At 38.6% G+C, this 22,806-nt stretch overlaps 1 protein-coding gene across 4 annotated transcripts in view; it reads right to left on the reverse strand.

The window, feature by feature from the left end:
• The window catches only part of GABRG3 (gamma-aminobutyric acid type A receptor subunit gamma3), a 307,044-nt gene that overhangs the window by 48,415 nt on the left and 235,823 nt on the right, over positions 1–22,806 (reverse strand). For all 4 annotated transcript variants that reach the window (XM_069876156.1, XM_069876147.1, XM_069876136.1 and 1 more), the window contains one exon: positions 1,395–1,532. In XM_069876156.1, coding sequence (XP_069732257.1) covers positions 1,395–1,532 — 138 coding nt within the window. The remainder of the gene's footprint in view (positions 1–1,394; positions 1,533–22,806) is intronic.

A 22,806-nucleotide genomic window follows, 5' to 3' on the forward strand; every position in this document is an offset into this window, starting at 1 on the left:
TATGATGGAATGACTACATCAGTGGACAAGGGAAAAGCTACAGATGCTGTTTGTCTGGATTTCTGTAAGTCCTTTGACATGCTCTTCTGCAACATCCTTCTCTCTAAATTGGAAAGATATGGATTTGATAGGTGGATTTAGCGGATAAGGAATTGGTTGGGTGGTGGTATACAGAGGGTAGTGGTCAATGGTTCAATGTCTAGATGGGGATTGATGACAAATAGTATCCCTTACGAGCCTGTATTGGGACCAGTACTATTTAAAATCTTCATCAATAATGTAGCCAGTGGGACTGACTGCACCTTAATCAAGTTTGCAGATGATGCCAAGCTGAGCAGTACAGTTGACATGCCTGAGGAAAGGGATGTCATCCAGAGGGACCTGGAGAAGCTCAAGAAGTGGGCCTATGTGAACTTCACAAGGTTCAACAAGGCCAAGAGGAAGTCCTTTCACCTGGGTCAAGGCAATTCCCAGTATCAATATAGACTGGGAGGATGAAGGGATTGGAGCAGCCTTGCCAAGAAGAACTAGGGGTTACTGGTGGATGAAAAGCTGAACGTGAACCAGCAATGTGCACTTGCAGCCCAGAAAGCCAACCATATCCTGGGCTGCATCAGAAGAAGTGTGGTCAGCAGGTCGAGGGAGGTGATTCTACTCCTCTTCCCCACTCTGGTGACACCTCATCTGGAGTACTGCATCCAGCTCTGGAGTCCTCAGTACAAGAGAGACATGGACCTGTTGGAGCTGGTCCAGATTGGGGCCACAAAAATGATCAGAAAGATGGAACACTTCTCCTGAGGACAGGCTGAGACAGTTGGACATTCTGCCTGGAGAAGAGTAAGCTCCCGGGACACCTCATTGAAGCACTTCAGAGATTTCTGAAGAAATAAACTAAGCATAATCAGATTTTAATTGCAATCAGTTGGTAAGGTCACTAGCAAAGGCATTTATAAGAAAAATAATAGACTGACTTTGAAATATTAAAAAAAAAATTGAACTTGTGGCTGAATGATTAATTGCTATGGAAAGTGTCTAATTTCACTAACCTGACCACTGTGCTCAAAATCTTCACCTCTAATTTATGGTGAAAACATATATTTCAATACAGGAATGGCTTAATAAACTTAGTTGAGAAACGAGAATCACATAGTAACTTCAAGTATTTAACAAATATCAAAGTTAGGTTAGCATTTATTCCTTGGTTTGTGAAATTACCAAAAGAGTAGAGAAAAAGAAAATGTAGTTACCAAAATCTAGATAAAGTCAACAGTTTTGAAGTCTACGCTTTAGAGATTTTAATCTGAACATTGGTACACATCAAAACAAATTGCACTTGCATGAAAGCAAACTTGGAACAAATAAATAACAAGCACTGCCTTTTGTATCATTCTCACCTGCCGAGGTTTTCACAACTTCTGATGTATTTCTCAGACCCATAAAGTCAAACTGATAGAGTCTCCAAGATTTCTGGTCAGCAGCCTCCACTGAGTTTTTTCTCCATCTGTAAATCATTTCCTCTTTAGGGTATCCATCTAGAAATTTTTAAAAAATAAATATATATATATGTTGCATTTCATAAAAAAGGTACTGCAAAACAGTGTCTGTACTGAGCTACTTGGGAATACCTAAATTTCTGATCTGATGCTTTCCTGGTGAGTTTGGTGGCATAATTCAGCTAGAGAATTGTATAGCACACAAAAATAATGGTAATATTGACAAAATTATGATTTTTCACAATGATTATTCTTTTCAGTGGAGAAAAATTCTGACAAATTCTGTCAGAAGCATGTCTATTCGGAGATGCAGCTGGTTGAACTAAATTGAGGTCCACACACAGTAGTATACAGCTTTATATATGCTCTGAATAAGTTGTGCAAACCAATAGAATTTTTAAAAAGGAGGGTGTAAGCATAAGATGTAAGCGAATGAAAAGAACACATTGTTTCAAAAGTAACAACCGTTTTAATGTTCTCTGTGCTACTGTACCTCTGAAATGAGTTCAATACAATGCAAAAAAGCAAATTTTTAATCAGCATCATATTTTTAAAGTGATTATGCCATCATATTACTTCTAAAGGCTGTGGTATTTAACGAAGCACCATCTGATCTCTGCAGCCGAAATGACTTCTGAAAGTCTTACTTTATCAATTTAGCACTCAGAAGTCATAATTAATCCCCATGTCAATATTTAATCCTGGTTTTGTTAGAGAATGGCATTTTCCAATAGAAGTCCAAAAATAATTCTTCAACCAGCCCAAACCATAATAACAGACCATCTAGAAAACAACAGCACACCCATGCTAGTTAAAACTAGATTGTTCTCTAATGCATAATACAATAAATGCCTATTCATCTAATAATTAATATAGTAGATGTAGATTACAAAACAAATTAAAAGCCTAACAACAACAATACCAGTTAATATAACTGTCTCAGCTGTAATTTTTTTTCCCATTGGATACTGATAAATCTTGATATTTGCATTACAAAACAATTTCTCTGGTTATGGTGCTGCTTTCTTGATCTTTTCCTCCTATAAGTGTCTTCTTCATCTTGTTTAAGGTTCCATCCTGCTGGGGCACCACTGCAAGGTGTGCATGGTGTCATTTATCCCTCTCACTCACACAGCATGAAAAGTACCCACCAGTCTCTCAGTTCTAATCTGTAGAAAATGACTATGTGTTCATTCAAAATGTCATGTTCATATATTTCCCATCAATGTAAATAAAGAAATAGCCCATGAAGGACCCTACTGAGTAACAAACAGAAGGCTTGCCGTTTTCCACAAGAGCTCTTACTGTCAAGTAGAATACACTGCTGATTCTGCTGTGCCAGTCTGTGAGATTGATCTAAAGGTTAATTTTTTTAGCTAACAGATAATGGTAGATGATACAGAGGTACAGCGAATGATGCCAAGCATTGCAGGACCTCTGAGCCTTAGCCCCACATGTTCTGAAATCTTCTTGAGCCTTGCTCCTATTGGACTGAGAAGTCTGATTAAATTTTTTGTCACTTCTCTGTAATGGCAAGTCCTGCATTTAATCATAGAATCATAGAATCATTTAGGTTGGAAAAGACTTTTAGATGATAACGCTCAACCGTACACCCAACAGCAATAAACCACGTCCCTAAGTGTCACATCTACATGTCTTCCAAATACCTCCAGGTATGATGACTCTACCACATCCCTGGGCAGCCTATTCCAGTGCTTGACAGCCCTTTCAGTGAAGAATTTTTTTCTAATATCCAGTCTAAACTTCCCCTGGCACAACTTGTGTAGTTTCTTCTTGTCCTATTGCTTGTTACTTGGGAGAAGAGACCAACACCCACCTCACCACAACCTCCTTCCAGATAATTGTAAAGAGTGATAAGGTCTTCTCTCAGACTCCTTTTCTACAAGCTAAACAACCTCAATTCCCTCAGCTGCTCCTCACAAGACTTGTGCTTCAGGCTCTTCACCAGCTTCATTGACCTCTGGAGATGCTCCAGCACCTCAATGTCTTTCTTGTAGTGAGGGGTCCAAAACTGAATACAGTATTTGTGGTGTAGCCTCACCAGTGCCAAGTACAGGGGCATGATCACTTCCCTGCTTGTACTGGCCACACATTTCTAAATCAAGACAGGATACTAGTGGCCTTCTTGGCCACCTGGACACACTGCTGGCTCATATTCAACCAGCTATCACCAACACTTCCAGATTCTTTCCCATCGGGCAACTTTTCAGACACTCTCCGCCAAGCCTGTTAGGTTGCATAAGGTTGTTGCAACCCAAGAGCAATACCAGACACTTAGCCTTGTTAAACCTCATACAAATACTTCATTTTAGAAAATATCAGAACTGAAGACTTCAGTATTTTCACAAGAAATTGCAACTTCTGCTGTTCAGCCTGCAACACAACTAAGAGTATATTACCTATAGAATTGCCTGTTTTCTCTCACTTCCCCAGCATGACAAAAGGCAGTAAATTACCTGAAGTTCTTGACCTGATGACTTCAAGCCATCTATACCGAACAAATTGCCATCAAGTTTATTTACTCTGTCAGGTTGCTTTAGGTTATGTAAGAACTACCATACTGCAGCAGGGCAAGGCTCCAGAAGGTCCTGAAAGTGTCCCAGCAGACGGTGGAAGGTGGCGAGGGGGATGACATGGGAAGAAGACAACCACAAAACCAAGTGTGTGTTCTGTGCTACAGCCATTCAAGTTCTGGCAACCTGCAACTCAGGTGATTCTCAGCCAAAGTCTGTATCAATATCTTTGTTTAACCTCCTGTGAATTTATTTGATTGCCTTTAAGTTCTCCTAATTTTTGATCTGGTCATTATTTTGAAAGCTGTGCTGTTATTAATTGCGTTTTTTGCAGATTTTAGTTTTATATACTACCATGCAAAGACTTTTGGAAAGCACCTTGACTCTTCAGCTTTTTGTAAGACAAAACAAGCCAAGAACAATTTTTTTTTCTTTAAGAGCCCAATAGAAAGTATCCATGTAACACCTCCTGTTTACTTTCATCAAACATGACTTCTTGCCATGGCTTTTGCAGTTAACACAAATTATATGTACCACTGTTGTTTTACTCACAGAATTAAAGTTGTACATTTTCAAAGTGTGACACTGACCTTAACTCCAATAATGCAAATATGGATAAATGCACTTTTTGCCATTTTGGAGGTGAACCTATTACAACAGAAAGCCAAATTGCCATAACAACCTGTGAGATTCTATGGATTTTGGTTTATTTCTTCTTTGTTACTGGAATAATTGAACTCATGTTACCATATCTTCTCATAGCATCACCATATAACTGATAGGTTAAAAATATTTAAACTTCATACTTATCATCATACTACTACATTGCATACTGAGACTGATTTATGCAGAAGCCTCCATCAAACTGCTGAAAAACATGGTCAAGAGCAGAATTGTCTCCAGGCTGGATGAGAGGCATATTCAATCACAAGATAGCCATGAAAATTGGTGTCAAGTGGCCCTGAAACACATCTGCTATAAGAGTCAACACTGATAGAAAATCATCAGCTTCCATAACACAACCATTAATTTATCCATACTTGTTAGTGTATACTGTCTCTAACCTTATTTTCCTAATGCTATTATTGGTCTGGGTGTCTTAAATCAATGCTTGATTCTTTGTTTCACCTTCTTTTCTGTTATAATGGATCTATCATACAAAGTGAGTAGAGATGGGAAGAAGATGGCAGGACAAAAATCAAGTCACTTGAAGAACTAGATTCTGTCTAGAAAACTTCCCTTAGAAATGTATCCCAGACATGGAAAGACAAAGAGGCATGGAAAAAAAGCCCAACCTCTTTCATTTCTTCAGACATAATTCCCCCTCCTCTGTGTAACCTGTTTATTTTACTTCTGGTTCCCCACACTTTGTATTCAAACATAACACAGGCAGAAAACCCAGCTTCTAGCAGAAGGAATAATGTAACAAGGAAGGACATCTCTTCTTTCTAGCCTTGGAAAAAAACGTGTGCTCAGAGCATGTGATGAGGAGTTAATGAAAACAGCAGCAAACCTGAAAAAACATTGGTTCAGTTTAGTACCTGCCAGGAGAGTAGTTACTGAACGTATCTGAAGTTCTCGCTGTCCAAAAATGAAGGTGGCTAGCATTTTTTTTTCTCACTTAATTATTTGAAAAAAAATGAATGCATTAAAGATAGCTTTGGAAATTGAAGTGATTTATTTCAGCAGTTGTAGATGATTGCACTTCAGTGATAAATACAGCAATTACAAATGTTATTCTTTGCCCTGTTTACATGCATCAGTAACTGACACGTTACTCACAGTACATTAGTTCATGAAAAAAAATAAACCAACATAACCAAAACTGCAGAATAATGGATCTACTTGAGTGCACCCTTAGCAAGTTTGCGGACGACACTAAGCTGGGTGGAAGTGTGGATCTGCTGGAGGGTAGGGAGGCTCTGCAAAGGGATCTGAACAGGCTGGACCACTGGGCAGAGTCAAATGGGATGAGGTTTAACAAGGCCAAATGCCGGGTCCCACACTTGGGGCACAACAACCCTATGCAGTGCTACAGACTAGAAGTCTGTCTAGAAAGCTGCCTGGAGGAGAAAGATCTGAGGGTGTTGGTTGACAACGACTGAACATGAGCCAGCAGTGTGCCCAGGTGGCCAAGAAGGCCAATGGCATCTTGGCTTGTATCAGAAATGGCATGACCAGCAGGTCCAGGGAGGTTATTCTCCCTCTGTACTCGGCACTGGTGAGACCGCTCCTCGAATCCTGTGTTCAGTTCTGGGCCCCTCACCACAAGAAGGATGTTGAGGCTCTGGAGCGAGTCCAGAGAAGAGCAACAAAGCTGGTGAGGGGGCTGGAGAACAGGTCTTACGAGGAGCAGCTGAGAGAGCTGGGGTTGTTTAGCCTGGAGAAGAAGAGGCTGAGGGGAGACCTTATTGCTCTCTATAACTACCTGAAAGGAGATTGTAGAGAGGAGGGTGCTGGCCTCTTCTCCCAAGTGACAGGGGACAGGACAAGAGGGAATGGCCTCAAGCTCCACCAGGGGAGGTTTAGGCTGGACATTAGGAAAAAATTCTTCACAGAAAGGGTCATTGGGCACTGGAACAGGCTGCCCAGGGAGGTGGTTGAGTCACCTTCCCTGGAGGTGTTTAAGGCATGGGTGGACGGGTGGACGAGATGCTAAGGGGCATGGTTTAGTGTTTGATAGGAATGGTTGGACTCAATGATCTGGTGGGTCTCTTCCAACCTGGTTATTCTATGATTCTATGATTCTATAATAATGCACTGAAATTAAAGGATACACCTTGCACTGAAGAGAACCAAGGTTTTCTACCTAAAAATGTGCTTCAATACAATTGTGACATCACTTTAACTAGAAGATCCAGTTACTATCATCAACAGGAACACTTAATTAACCCTTTACTTGAGACTAATTCTGGTTTTGGTTATTTTTTGAGAGGAGTGCTAGAGCATTGAAACAATTTACTAATTCTTTATATGGCAGTTTAGCTTTAGAAAGGAACTTGTAGCATCAATACATCTTTTGGGTCTTTAGAATAGAAAGGAGGGAAAGAGAAGTGTTGCTATTAGAGATGCAAGTCTGAAAAGAAGTATTTTCTGATAATCAGCTATTGTAGGAGATAAACATTTTTCTTGGGTTTTTTGCTACTTTCAGACAAATGGTAACTTCAGCTTGGAGAAAACAGAAGAGAGAACAGAAAGATGAAAATGAGAAGACAGAGGAAGAAGACAGAGAAGAATGAACAGGACTGGACTGAAACGAGAGACAGAAGTTTTCCCCTGAAGATGTTTTGGGATGTGGGTTTTCCATGTACTCACTTTCTAGTAGATTCTAGTAGATTCGTCTCCTATAGGGGTGTTACAATTCTGTCACACAAGTGAAAAATCCCTGTTCCAATATCAGACTCTAAAGGATAGGTTGAATGGCTTGAAAATAAACTAAGAAGCTAAAGCAAGTCTGTTGCATCATCATACCTTTGTACTCTGTCCTTATGCTCACCAAATAGGTTTCCTTTTAATACATTTGCAATTGTTACCAAGAGTGATTTGCTTTTGGAAAAGAGTTGGCTTTATCTTATATTGTCCCTATAATTACACTTTTCTATTGCTTTGCAAATGATTTCAGCTTTTCTGAAAAAAAAAAAACAAAATCAAAACCAAAAACCAAACAAAAACCCCAGTCTTATCTCATAGACTGTCTTAATGTTTTGCGCTGCATTTTTATGTATATCTTTTTTTTTTTTACTGATTGCTAACAGTTTTATTTAGAAGGCAATATCGAGAAACCTTGTGTGGAGCAATTACTTCTGCCTATCTGCTTTCATTGGTCTGGACAGCCTATTATCTCACAAATTATTCCACTGATAATTAGAACACCTGATAAATGTTCTGATTCTTCTGATTTAACTATGTTGCATCCCTATTCTTAATATCATTAATGGGTAATAAGTCCATGTAACTCCTAGCTTACTGGATATAAAATTGTGTCTTTAAGAAGGGAATTCTCACACAGATTATTGTACTGAGGACATATATAGAAATCTTGCCCAGCCATATTCAATCTTGTTTGTACTTTTTACAGAATGGATACTTCACTCTAACTTCCTGTCCTGTTGTGTATGGAACAACGTGAAGATTTTCCCCTCAGTTTTCCCCTTGGTTTTCCACAATATTGATGCCCTGAACTTAGTTTTCCTAGCTGAAGTTCTCTTTTGGTGGGAATGATTCTGGAAAATGTGCTTGTTCTATTCCCTAACGTATTTAGAAGTTTTCTATTTATAAACAACGATGCCAGTAAAAGATAGAATTTCCTTTTCTAACTCCTTGTACTGAACATCTCATGATGCTTCAGATGTGTGTCATTACAAAGAGTAGTCTAAGACTTTATTCATAATGTGGTATAGAGAATTTTTTGAAAATGTAGACCAAGTCTCACATTTCTACTCATTGCAAGATTGCAGATAGTGATTCTAGGTAAGACAAAACTTTCAGAGGTGTCTTTTCAGAGTCTGCTGGGATCCTGTGTTGCTGCTTTATCCTACCCTAGACCTTACATACTACAGCCAGCTATGCATAGAGATGGGAGCCTTCACCTGAGCACTTGCTGTCTTCTGGAGGATGTGGGGTGAGATCTGACCAGCTGGCAGACTTGTCTCTTCTCTGTTCTTTCTCAGGGACTTCATGTGGCCTACAACAGTGACTGAGTGATGCTGAGAATTCAAGAGCTGGGTATTACTACATTGGCTTCATTATGGTACTGCTAAATACATACACTGAGTTCTGTAATAGAAAATGAACAGCACAAAATGAATATTTTAGCAGCTAAAATTTTGGGTGTGGCTGACTGCATGAACTCAAATGAGAAGAGAAAAATCACTTCTCTTTAGAGTTTGTAACTGATCCCAAAGAATATTATGCTGCATGCAAAATTTTCTCATGTGTATTTAGATATGAATTTTGTGCTGTATGTGTTGAAGCCAAATTTTTAGGTGCTTCCCAGGATTTTTGTTGAGATGTGCAAACCATGAGTGGCTGCACTCTTGTAGCATCTCAGGAAGATAACAGTGATGGCAATCACCCACCACCCATGATTTTCTGTATGGAAGTTGACTTTTAATTTAGCCCTATGAAAAAGAGGAAACCAACGTAACAATATAGCAGAAAAATATTTACATAAGCCAGAGCAAGTCAAACCTCAGTTTGGGTTGCTTTGGAAAAATTAGAAAACAAAGCTATAAAATAGCCAAAGCAGACCGCAACCTTTCAGTTTATTAAAAGAATATTTGTCAAATCTGCAATTCTTCAGTCTGCTGACATTCTCTGTAGGCAGGGCATAGTCTTCCTCTTCCCGTCATTTAAACTGCACTTCTACTGAAGATATTTAGTGATATAGCCCGTCTAAAGCTAGTACTTAAAGTCCTTATAACTAAGATAAACAACAATGGCCAGCTGAGTTCAAACGCCCCAGTTGGAATGGAATATCATTCTCTAGAAGACTTTAAAAACAACTTCTTTTTTTCCTTATTGATTATGTAGGGGACCTCAAATTTAGAGGCAGAATAGTTGTGTAAATTATATGGAGTAAATTCCATATTCAACACAAATATATGTGAATTGAACTAAAAACAGCCCTGGAATGCTCAATATCAACTTCAACTGTACTGGATAGTACAAGGTAACATAAACTTGCCTTTACCCATTTCAAAAACTCAATAAGCAGAGATTATGATGGAAATTCAGAGCTCTAGTAAAGTAAAAAGGCAGCCACAAATAGCTGACAAAATGGAAGAAAATAAACGTATTATTTTAGTCCATGCAAGTGAGGAGAAAAGAAGAGAACATAATTTATTAATATATGTCTTCCTTTCATTGACATGTATTCTATCTAAAGTTTTTACTTCAACACTTGATATGAAAATATTTTTTAACACTGAGAACTCATTTCGTGTTTCTCACACAAACATGACAATATTTAAATATCATGCTAAACATGCTTAACTCTCATCTTCCAACTGCCACTCAATCGGTAGTATACATTTGTTAAGCCTGAATGCAAAAGATAGATACCCATTAGCAGTAAAATAATATTATGATTAGAATTATACTGTTATCAACATGTAAATATAAGTATATAAGCTACTTATTGCACAAAGTATAGGAAAAAAAACAGGCAAAAAATAGCCCATATTTTTAAAGACAAGCAAGAAGATTTGTATTCTCATGCAAAATAATAGTAATTGAGTAAGCATAGACAAAAAATAAATACATTCACAGCTTGAAGGTAGCTGTTACAATAAAATAGTAAGAGCATCCACAGGAGTATTTACATCCTCCTATTTATCAGTGCTCGACTGTTCAGGATAGAAATACACTACAAAACATTCCATGTTGTCCAATATATAGAGATTTGCTATCCAACTGCAATTACAAAAATCATTGTAGTAATATATTCAGCTTACATAGTCCATAGGGTTTGTGACTAGTCTGAACTGTACATTTTCAGACCCACAAAAATGAAAAATTAAATGTCAACAATGTCTTTGGTGAATTGCCATAAAACCCATATCAGGCTTCACACAAACCACACCAGCAAAGCCTATGGGTTTGCAGAAGCTGTCACAAATGCAATGTGCATTGATGGAAGCAGGTTACAAATTAAAGATTTCTATACACAATCATGATGAGGATTTTTTATAGGTCTTCTCGGGAGGAATCAAAAATTGTTAATATAAGGTAAAACAACAGAACACTCAAAACTGAAAACACGGCATCTTTTGCAAATACTGCATAAACTCAAATCTAAACATAAAATTTCATTAGGCCTGAGATTAAGTAGGGTTAGCTTTTAAAAGATTTGTGAAACAGACTTGCTGTTATTGGAAAAAAAAAACCCCAACTGTACAAATATTGTTTTGTTGAAAGGCTCATTTCTCTGTTTTGCATCACAGTGAAACTTAGCATGTGAGCTGACACTGGAAAATCAAAATTACTTATTTACAATAAGACTATGCTTTTTTTCAGTCTTCCAGTCATTTGCAGAGAAACAAGTTGTATCTGCTTATTCATGTACTCATAATTCTGTATGTAGATTTTTGTCATTTACACGTATTTAGAGTCATTTGTACACATACTAAAATTCACAAATAATGTTTTTATAGCTCTGTAAAGTAAGGTATCAAAGAGATTTCTATTTTTGTAATATTTTACTAGTTTTCGTTTTTAGCTCCCTAGGACTTGTAAGTACCTTATTGACATAGCATTGCAAGAACCAGGCAGCCAAAGATAAATATTAACAGGCATTTTGTGCCTCCTGCTTACAGAATCAGTAGTCCCTGAAAAAGTCATGGCTAATACGTAATCCCCTTGTTCTTAGTAACAGCTAATCAGAAATCATCTGACAAACTGAAGTTTCAGATGACTAGGACACTTTGTTGAGTCTGATATATTTATGGTCACACTCAATTAAATTAGCAAGGGTACTGCACTGTTTTCATTGAAACATCAGTAACAGTGTATGATGAATTGGTAAATACATTATATTTTAATACACTAAATTTGGCCTCTCTCTTCTCTGGATTTATCAGAGCCTTGGCTTTTCTTTTTCCTGATAAAATAGAGATATGCAGCTATACTTCTCTCACCATTTCAGTTTTCCTAGTGGTAAAGTATTCCTCAGCTGTTAGGTTCATAGATAACTTTGCCTGTAGTTAATTGAGAAGTATTAGGATCAAGTTCTTCAATATATTGTTTCAGAATATGGTTCTACCCAAAATAAGTCTATGTACCAACTGTATATAGTTTTGTTCTGCTTCATTTTCCACTAAAGCTTTACAGTGGCAGTTTTGTGCATCAGCATGCAACACAACTGCCTCCAATAGCTCTGAATCCCCCAGAGGCTGCAGTTCCCTCAAGTCCCTTCAGGCAGCTGCTACCACTCAAAAAACCCAGAATGTTGTGGTTACGAGGATGCTCCAAGGTGCAGCCCTGGGAGCCTGGCAGCCCTGTCCCAGACAAAGGGAAACTCTGTCCCTTGGCTGATTCACAGTCAAATTGTGTTTCTTGCAGCAGATAAAATGGCAAAGAAGTCATTTTACAAAGCAGTTGCCAGGTTCTGTCATTTATGGTTGGAAAACGTGTGACCACGTTTCTGAAAGAAAATATTGTCTGTATATGCAGCTCATGGAAAACACTCTTTAAAAAAAAGTTGTGCTTTTATGCTTAGGAAAAAAAACCTAAACCAGTGAAACACTGTGCAAGATCCTACATATGAAAACTCCTCTTCTGGAATTTTTGAAAGAAGTCAATTTCTTTTTTTTCCCATGTTCACTGTGCTCTGCACTCTCACTACCCCTCATATCCCAGTTCCAGTCTGAACACCGTTCTCCTGAAAAGTGCACAGCTGTCATTTCACAGCCATTCCTGGCCCTGTATAAACAATACTTACAACTATTTAAAGAGATTAAAAATCCCCAATCAGAAAATCAGAACCTCAGAATTTTTTGCTTCATGTGGGCCAAGTTACAGTAATTAAAAGTTTTTAGCTTGCTTTGTTTAGGAAATGAGGCTTATCTAATTATATTTGTTGTCTATGTTTATGTGCATGTTATCTGCCCTTGTTTCAATAACTTTTGCAGCCATTCACCATTGAAATCTGATGGAAGAAGGCAAACTCTCTGACACAGGCAAAGGGATCCATAGAAACATGTACAGTGCTGCCTCAGACAGCAGACTGCCACGGACTTTGCCCTTCCTGGTTCTGACTCTTCTTGCTTGCCAGTAGAAGGCTTTTAAAGCAAGGAAATCAGGATGGTGAGAATTAATACACAACTGAAAGAGGAGAGCAAGGAGAGTCCTACAGCCCAAAAGATACTTCTTGACCTATACTGTGGATGCCAGCACAACCAGAGGAGTATAAGGTGAGATGGGCACAGGGGCCAGCATTTCTTTTCTCTACAGAAGTGACCCCCACTGAGAAAGGAACAGCATAAAGTTCAAGGTGGATTCTGAATATGTTGAAAAACTGTGAGCATCTGTTAAAAGATTTCTGGATCAAGAAAAGATGACATTTCCTGGAAGTACCAGCTACCTTTCTTAGATGACAGGCCAGAAGCTGTTATTCAGGCTCAACTCTAATACCAATAAAAATCATATTTCTCAGTAAAAGAAAGGATAAACGGCTCCACCACCTACTCATTACAGCACTGTATCTAGTTGCACAAAACTCACTCTCCTAATTGTCGACAGTTTCCTTTGAAAGGGGTTACTGAAGTCCAGAGCTGCTTGCATAGGGTCTTCACACTTTCCCCAGGAAGGTCCCCACACCTTGCACAGAAACTACACAATTTGTAATGAAATCACCTATCTGTGTATGACAAATCCCACTCCTTTCCGTGAAAAGTCTCCCATGTCTGCTAGCTGTCAGCAGCCTAAACAAACACGTGCAAAATAACAAGTCTTCTGGCTTTTCAGCTGGTTTGGCAAAAAAACCCATACTTTCAGAGGAGGGACAGCAAACAATGCAGCAGCCCTACCAGCATTGACGTAACCTTCCTCCCATCAGTAATACTGAAAAAGGTTCAGTAGACTTCCCCAAATGATATTGTATGTTATATAAGGAGTGAAAATGAGGTTTCAGTCCATGCTAGATACCAGCAGCACAGTTACGCAAATTTGACTGGCATATGATACCAGTTGCTCCAGCTTAAGAAAGATAGAGGTTTTCCACAGGAGGCTAGGATGAAAGGATATTGCCTCCTGAAAATACCACCTCTGCCTTACAGCTCTTTCTTGTATTTTTATCAATAGATATATATAGAATACATAACTTATATTGACTCACCCTTCAGTTCACCACCCCCATATCTGAGTGCAAAGACTCAGAGGAATGTCACTCTCAGAAATTAAATGAGAGAGAGAAATTGCCTCTGACTTCTGCTATACAGTGTAGAGAGAAGGTGGAATAGTTCACTGTGCTTCATTTACCTTGGTGAGAATATGAGACTGGTGCCTGTTATTTTAAGTATTTATTGGCACCTCTCAGTAACCTCCTCTCTTCCTGATTGCTCTATATATACTGCCATTTGCTCTACAGGGCTTCCTATTGTTATACTTAACTATTTTGAGCCTCTAAGCCATTGTGTTATTAGAAGAAAAGTATATATTTCTCATGTTTCCAGAGATGTTAATTAGCATGCCAGGGACATTAATTAGCTGCAGTGCTCCTCACTTCAGAACAGGATGGCACCTGTGAGAGGACAGTGTGCAAATGCCCTCCTTTTAAGTGTAAAGGCAGTCATAGCATTTTTTTTTCTGTTGGCGCAGATGCTTTTGGTGCTTGGAGAACCCTTTGTCTGCTTCTCTTTAATAAATGTCATCCAGTCTGGGGAATTATTTTAAGCCTATATTTCTCCTTACTTTTTGACGAGATTAAGATATTGGTGAGAGTTGTTTATAGGATATTATATTGGCTACAGATATGCTTTGAAAAGATCATTTTGTAAGGAACTTTTTCCTTTATAACTGTACACCAGTCAAGAGAATTTTAAGAGTGAAAGTTCACTTTTCAGCCTCAGCATCTCACAATGAGCTGGCACCTGCCACTCATCTGTGTTAGAATGAAGGCCAACAATGTCCTTCAAAACTTTCTACAATTTGAAGCGGAGTTATGACGTATAGAGAGGTAGATGTTGATGCTGCTTCATAGGCTACCTAGCAGATTTTTTCAGCTAGGTGCTATGAGTAAGTGTAGTATGAACTACAAAAAGGAGCTCAAAGTCTAACCCTTACTATAGACTACTTATGGCAGAGCGTCTACAAAACATGAGAAGATCAGGGCTGAAGACAGAAATTCTTTCCAGTCAGCCAAATACTGCTTTTCAATTAAAACCCCATTAATAAAAACAACCAAACAAATCCACCACCACCAAAAAAGCGCTGGTGGCTTTACAGGTAGTGACTGACTTGACTGCCTGTTTTTATGATTCAGAGGAAATATGTCTCTTGTGTATTTCTTGCATTCTTTCAAAACCCACTATATAATCAGAACACTTTCAGCAAAGTGCAGCTGCAAAACTAAAGTCATCCTGAGGCTGGAATGCAGAATATTTAACAGCAGTTAGGACTCTTGCAAGGATGATGCAGGTTGTTCTCAGGAGATTCTTAAAATTTAGTTATGACTTTGTCATGAGATGCAGGGGAGGAAGCGTGTAACTGTTCTATACCTTTTCACACACCAGTTCTGTTGGTGGGTGAAAAGGCAAAGTATAGTCCTCAGCTGCTCCCGGATCCTAGGGTGGAATACAGAAATGAATTTGTTTCCCTCTTCCTTCTTCCTCACTTATGCAGGCAACTCACCTAGGGTACCTGACATGTATCTCAATTTGGACTACTGTGCAAATCATATGTACACTCAGCCTCCATTTCCAGGGCCTGCAATAGGTTTCCTATGTAGATATAGATGCTTGATTCAGAGGAAGACCACACACCCATCAAAATTACACCATCATGGTGTTTATGATTGTTAAAATATGAAAAATGCTGCCAAAGTTAAACATTATTGTAGCTGGTGTTTAGAACATACACAGCAGGAGCAGAAACTTATGAATTCCCTTCCAGGGGGTTGTAAAACAAATATTGCCAAGAAAAGAGACATAGTAGAATAGCAGTACTGACGATATGCATGATATGAAATTAGTATAGTAAGAAAAAAAAGTCCATAGACTACAAACAGCAGACAACTCTAATAATTTTTTCTATATTCTTATGTTCTTCTACTGTACATAATTCTTATTATTTTTTACTTTAATTTGCATGTCACTAGATATCAATCTGTCCTACTCTGTTTTAAATACTAACAAAAGATAGCACTTTCATAAATCTTCGAAATGTAGTGATTTGCTCTAAGATTGACACCTATATTAGTATTCTGAGGCAAAAAAAGGTTCTCCTTTCTGTATTTCTTTTTGTCAGTCTTTGCTTTTGAAAAAAAAGATGAGATGGTAATGCAGATTCATGGTACTAAATTCAGAAACTCCACTAAATTTGAAAGGATTATCATTGCTTGCATAACAGCCTATTTCAACAAGATGTCAGATATTGTTTGAAATGAATAGCCTGGCATTACAGCTAGGTGTGATTCAAAACATCAAAGTTTCTAGGTGATCTGAGAGATATTTCCTGTTTTCCCCTTGCAATGTGTCATTGGATTAACCATTTTTTAAGAAGAAAGTGCATTTCTGTAATGGAGAAGCAGATTTTGGTGGGGGAGGGGTATATAATCTATATGGCTCAAGGTCTGATTTTGCTTGAGTTTTCTCATGTCTAGCGGGGTGCAATGTTTCACGAGACTAGATGTCGCTTGTCTAGTCACTGATGAGATATAACGGAGCCTGGGAGCCATGCAGTAGAATGCCGTGCTTATTATGGCTTTTCTCCAAGACAATGTCAATCACATTCAGCTCCAACGTGTTTCTGCAAGTTTTCACATTCTTATGCCCATTCCCCAAAGGACAGATCTCACTGACGTGTTACTGTTCAACCACATGGAATTATGCAGCTATTCCAAACTTTTTACTCTAGGAGATTCAGGTGTGCACCAGAAATGGAAGGGGTTTGAAGTCCTTGTTGCCAAGTGTCTGAATTCCTTTATTCATCTCATACCTACCCTACTACTCAGTGGTGATAATCTGTTATTTTGTATCTGTGATTCCTTGAAATAACTCTAAGAATTGGCTACTAGATCCATGTCACTTATTTAGTGCTGACCAGCATAATGCACACTAGGTGGAAGACTGAGTTATTCAAACTTCCACCCAGTGTCTAAATCAAAGCTGTAACAACTCTAGGAAAAGACCAAGTGAGTTCAGTGAAGGGCTCAGCAGTCAGAAAATAAATAAAAACCAAACAAAATTTTAGAACGAACAAGAATAGGAAACTTGGCCTGAAAATGTAAGAATTCCGTTAAAAAGTACACTGCCACCTGTAACATGGCACTCTTCTCCAGCTTTTCTATTTCTAAAAAAATGAGAATAGAGGGAGCTGAGAGATAAATGATGGAAATCGATGGATTCAGAAACTACCTTTGTGTGAAAAAAGGTTGAAAAGTTTGGAACAATTTATTTTAGGAAAAAAGACAAAGAGGTATTGACAACAGCTTTCAAAATAATGCATGACATCAAGAAGGTGGCACCAGTCACCTTCTGGATGCATCCTCACAATTCAGAGGGTCGAAAAATACTTATATTTCAATTAATCATACAGTAAATCTTATTGCTTAATGATGGTTATTATCAAATATATCATTAAAAAACCTCCAAAACTACTAAAGAAGCCTACAATTACTCAAGACACCGGTATGTACACATTTGGAATTTGAAAAATGAAATAGTGACTGGGAAAGAGAAACCCTCATTTCCTTTCAGGGCATCTGAGCCTGGATGCAGGGTCTTTGCATCCTCACTAGTTTGAAAGTTTTGTCAGTGCCTTTCAGTTTGAGGTGTATAAAATAGAAGAAATCAATGACCCAGGTCTTTTACCACCTGGTTAGCCTCTGTTATGTTGATGTCTGCTGGATGATTAATATGGGGAAGGTATAGACCTTGAGGTGCTTGCTGGCCAAGGAAATGATGCAGGAATAAATGAGCCAGCTGCCAGAGAGCCACTTGGACTCTTGAGACAGCCTGGTTTAGAGGTGCCCTATCATAGCAGGCAGAAGCAAAAGGGTACAGGGAACCTTGAAAAGTCCTGGACAGTGGGATGCTGCTACAGTGTGGATCCCAGCATTTACACCCACTGTAGGGAGGGGACACATCTCACATTGTCACAGCAGCTCTGCCTGGCAGCCCAAACCATCCGAGGGGGAGAAGATTGCTATCAATATTTCTATTGTGTATCTGTGGCAGGGACAACCAACAGCTGTTCACTGTCTTCCAGGACTCTTCAGGAACTTAATTTAAGGCAAAAGCAGGACAAAGAGGCAGCACAGTTCAGCATGTGATCTGACTGAAGCTTTAGTCCGATTCACACCTGTGCAGAATTCTCAAACTTCACATAAGCATCTTCACAAATTAACAAAATAATTTAATTATCTCTTGCAAAGTTTCTCAGAAACTTCAGTTGTGACCTTTTGCTAGAATATGATGCTGGACTAAATGCATGGTTTGGGTTGATCTAGCAATTTTATTGTTTTCAACAATGGAGTACTTATATTAATATAATGGGCCGTTTCTGCTGTCCTTGCATACTTATGAGCTGTAAGCCAAAATAATTTCCTTCCTCACAATATTAAGTGCAGCTAAAAGGGTGACTCCTTTTCTAAAATAGTTTGGAGACATGTTCATTCTTTTAGTGTTCTTCACACTCTGCTGATAATGCATTTCTTGTTTATGTCTGGGAAACAAATATACTGCCTTTTATCATCAGCCCTAGATGCTGTTACACTTCTGCTGAGCTCTCCACCCTGGATGCCATTCCAACAGCTATGTTGTAAATATTTTCTTTGCCTCAGGACCTTATATTTGCAAGGTCAATTGCTTCTGAAATGATGATTACTATAAAGCTGCTATGTATAAAGAAGCTGACAATCACAGTGCCCTTGAGCATTGACTGTGGGAGGTGGCTACCATCCCATTTTCTGTGTCAGAAAAAGCTATAGTTAACAAGTCTACTGTTCACTCTACAGTATGGTCTCAGAGAGGGAAAAACCGAACAGTTGTCCTGTGATTACATCTCTAATATTAATAATAACAAAAATGTGTCCAGAAAAAAAAGCCTTTAAAATTAAAGCTTTTGAAGACATAATGTTGATCCTGGTTTACAAATCAGCTTCTTCTTAGAGAATTCAAATAAATGTCTCCTCACTGCACATTTTCATATTTGCATCTGGAATCCAAGACTGAATTCCTTATCTACTACAGAAGAATGGAGTCTAATTTCTACTTTATAAATATAAAGCTGCACAAAGTAGAGGAGTAAGGCTTCAAAAATCCATAAGGAAATTGTGTTTCTGGACCGTCACTGTCTCTTGTTTTAGAAATGTCCACCACAACCTGGCTTTCAGGTGAGCAAGGGGGCAGAGCAGACAAGCACCAGTCCCTGGTGCAAGCCTCAGACCTCCTCCATGTTTTAGACATAGACTCTCAGGGGGAAGCAACATGGAGGAGAACCTATTGGCTACAGGTCATCCCACAAGACCAACATCAGCATCAGAAGAAGTACCAGTCCATGACAGAGTCAGAAGAGGTACTGAGGGCCCTTGTGTCTCCAGCCACATCTGCTACATTGCACTGATTATCCCAGAGGATTTATGAATGTACTGCAGCATGTCTGAGATGATCCTTCAAAATTTTCCTGTTGTTAAGGGTAAGCTAGTTTTAAGGTCCATACACTACCCTGGTCTCCAGACATTGAATATGTTGGTTTCTTTGGCTATTATTAAACCTGCTAACAGTTCTTTCTGTACATGACCTGGAATCCAGCTTAGTGTGCTGTGGCAAAAAGTACCACCCTCACTTCTCAGTGATATTGCTATCCTTCTTTCTTGATAGAAGAGCATTTTTTTGTGATCAAGATATCTCAAAATGCAATGGGTATCCCCCTCAAGAAAACCAAGGCTATTGCCATCTGTTGCAATTATTAGATCTGAGGGATTTACATAAAGGTAACACATAGTTGACTAAACCTCACTCATAAGAAATTAAAATAAAAAATTCATTATGTTATCAAACATCTTTCCTCACATAAAACAGCACATATAATATGTCTGGCCAAACTGGATGTGTAGAGTGTTTCCCTCTACATTTCAGCATTCCTTGCTGACTTATTTTTTTTCTAATTAAGAATTTTAAAAAAAATTAAGGCTAATTTTTCCTCATCAGATGTTTTTCTAGCTGTTTCATTAATAATCCACCCAAGTTATTAAGAAACAAGACAGTCAAACCAGATGCTATGGTCCACTAGTCCTTGAGGAGAGACCACACGTGAAAAAAAGAGCTTATTAGAGCACCCTCCTAGCTAGTGCATGGAGTACAAGCAGACTATGGCACTTGAGCAGACCCAGGCACCTCCAGGTTCCATTTAGGATGTTGTCTCGAGGTAATCCCACTTCCCAGATACCTAGCTAAATGACTCCATTTATGCTGGAGTGTCTGAGTATTTTAGGACTTATCCCAAATCTGATCACATCAATGTGAAAGGGCCTTGAGACAGCACTGAAAGCTAGCAGCTGCTAGCATTAACGTGGCTGGTTGTTAGTAACGTGTTTCCACCTACAGTAGTTTAAGGGAAGAGCTAAATTACTGCTACTACTTTTTTCAGGGTAAATTGTCAGATTTCCTCTCAGAGCTCCTTTTTCTTGCATGTTTCCTGGGAAGATGAAGCAAAAATTTTGGTTCAGAGGGGCTGCTCTGGGAATTTCATGAGAGACGTTTGAATGCGTGGGATGTCAATGAAAACAAGTGACATCTGGCCTGCTTCTTTCTATGTGATAATTTCAGAGCAAAAGGATACTGTAATAATAAAAAAAATATTGATAGATTTTCCTCAGTAATGAATTCAAAGTTTACAGAACACAGCAGGGACTCTGGTATAGCAACACCACATTCCTTAAGAAACATGATTACTACAGAAGTACTAAATTCTTTTCTAATAAAATATTTCATATACATAAACACATAAAGCAGCTGGAGAGAAAAATCAAATTCTAATTCTGTCTTTAAAACTTGGTGATAAATGGCTTCCTTCAGATTCCAGGAGACAGATAAATTTAAAAACAGACCTTCACGCAACCTTGATTTCTGCTGTCCTCTCAAGTACAGCTCAGGAATGCCTTATTGAAGACAAAATTTAATTTCTGTGAGAGGACTGGATGACTCTGGGAACAGTAAATGGCATGTAGAGACTTTTGCCTTTGTAAGTCGTTGGTTCAAATAGAGGTCAAACTGTGACTGATCTTTGCTCCTCTGTGATGTCTGTTGGGTATATAGTCCATGACATGAATCTGTCCTTCCCAGCTGCTTTCTGCATCCTCACAGCTGGCCCAGTCCCAGCTATTTTATCTGCCAGATACTGCAGGGATATGGGGACAATGGTGGTGGTGGGGAGGCCAATTACTTCTTTGTCATTGCTGGATTTTTGGCCTTCTTCCTTCTAATCAAGGTGGAAGTTATGTACTTAGAAGCATAACGAATCTCCACTGCTCATATTTTATCCTATGGCTGGCAGGGAATTTAATTCTCTACTGTTTTCAGACAAACAGCTTTCAGTAAGAATAAAAATCAATTTAAAACCAATGCCCCTATCTCCTCCCCACATACAGTATATTTTCACACATACAGAAAAGCCCAACCCAAGCCATAAGTAAAGGTACTTGTTATACAAACTGATCTTTCATAGAATCATAGAATCATAGAATAACCAGGTTGGAAGAGACCCACCAGATCATTGAGTCCAACCATTCCTATCAAACACTAAACCATGCCCCTTAGCATCTCATCCACCCGTCCACCCATGCCTTAAACACCTCCAGGGAAGGTGACTCAACCACCTCCCTGGGCAGCCTGTTCCAGTGCCCAATGACCCTTTCTGTGAAGAATTTTTTCCTAATGTCCAGCCTAAACCTCCCCTGGTGGAGCTTGAGGCCATTCCCTCTTGTCCTGTCCCCTGTCACTTGGGGAAAAGATACTTTGAAAGAGTATCAGTCATTTCAGTGAATTGTAGATTATTTAGCACTGACCTGATGTAAGAGGGGGAAAATAAGTCTATTCTTTGAAAATCAGAATGAAGAAGTGGTGTTAAAAGACTTTTCTCAACTGTGCCACTACCAATTTGAAAACGCTGACCTCTGTGAACATTATAGGCTTATAATTCTATGCTGTGGAATAGCATCCTGCTGAAGACTTGAGAAATACATAGTGAGAGGGTCTGTACAGGATCTGATATTCATTAAGGGAAAATAAAATACAATTTAAGTCTTTGAATATTTGTTTTGTATCTTCTGAATGAGGCAAATGAGATTTGACTCTAAAAGAAAAGGCAGAAATAGAGGCAGGATGCATACATCCTCATCTCCTTTTGTGTCCTCACCTTGAGCAGAATCTGCTGCCCACAGTTACCACTGAGTGTAAGCAAAACACCTTGGTGTGGGAGGTTTTTACTACCTTATATGTTCTTCACATCCTGCCTACAAGGTCACCAAACTACAGCTTTCTGTGGTATTATAACTCTGCATATATCAACATGATGTCAAAATCACATTGCTGGGGCTTAAATTTACAGTTGCCAGCAGCACTGGCTATATCACAATGATTTATTTCCTGCTTCTTTTCGACCATGCCAGCATTTCAGACTGCTTCTGTTATCTTATCAGCATAATACATCAGTCACAACAACAATATTAAAACTGTAGTTCTGGGAAGTGGAGTTGCCAGAAACACAGCAATGCCATAATTTTCTACATCTCCCGCTGTTTACAGACAGGAAACGCCTACTCTAGAAGAAAAAAATTAAAATACATTCAGTATCTCTCTGGATAACCTTAATTTTACATAGAAAATTATACCAAAACATTTAACAAAAACAGTTTCAACTGACATCATAGGTTTTAGAGAGATCAAATGTTCTGTGGAGTTCCAGGAGGAAAAGGCTACAGTAAACAGGAATATGTGGAAAGTTATGACAGCCTGTAGAATATTGCTGCTTATTTTTCAGGAACTACTAATTAAAAATTATTTCCATGGCAACAACATTTAGGCTTATGGTTGTTTTTTTTGTTTTAATGCAAAACAAAC

The sequence above is a fragment of the Phaenicophaeus curvirostris genome, chromosome 1 (genome assembly GCF_032191515.1).
Source record: "Phaenicophaeus curvirostris isolate KB17595 chromosome 1, BPBGC_Pcur_1.0, whole genome shotgun sequence".
Classification (NCBI taxonomy): domain Eukaryota; kingdom Metazoa; phylum Chordata; class Aves; order Cuculiformes; family Cuculidae; genus Phaenicophaeus; species Phaenicophaeus curvirostris.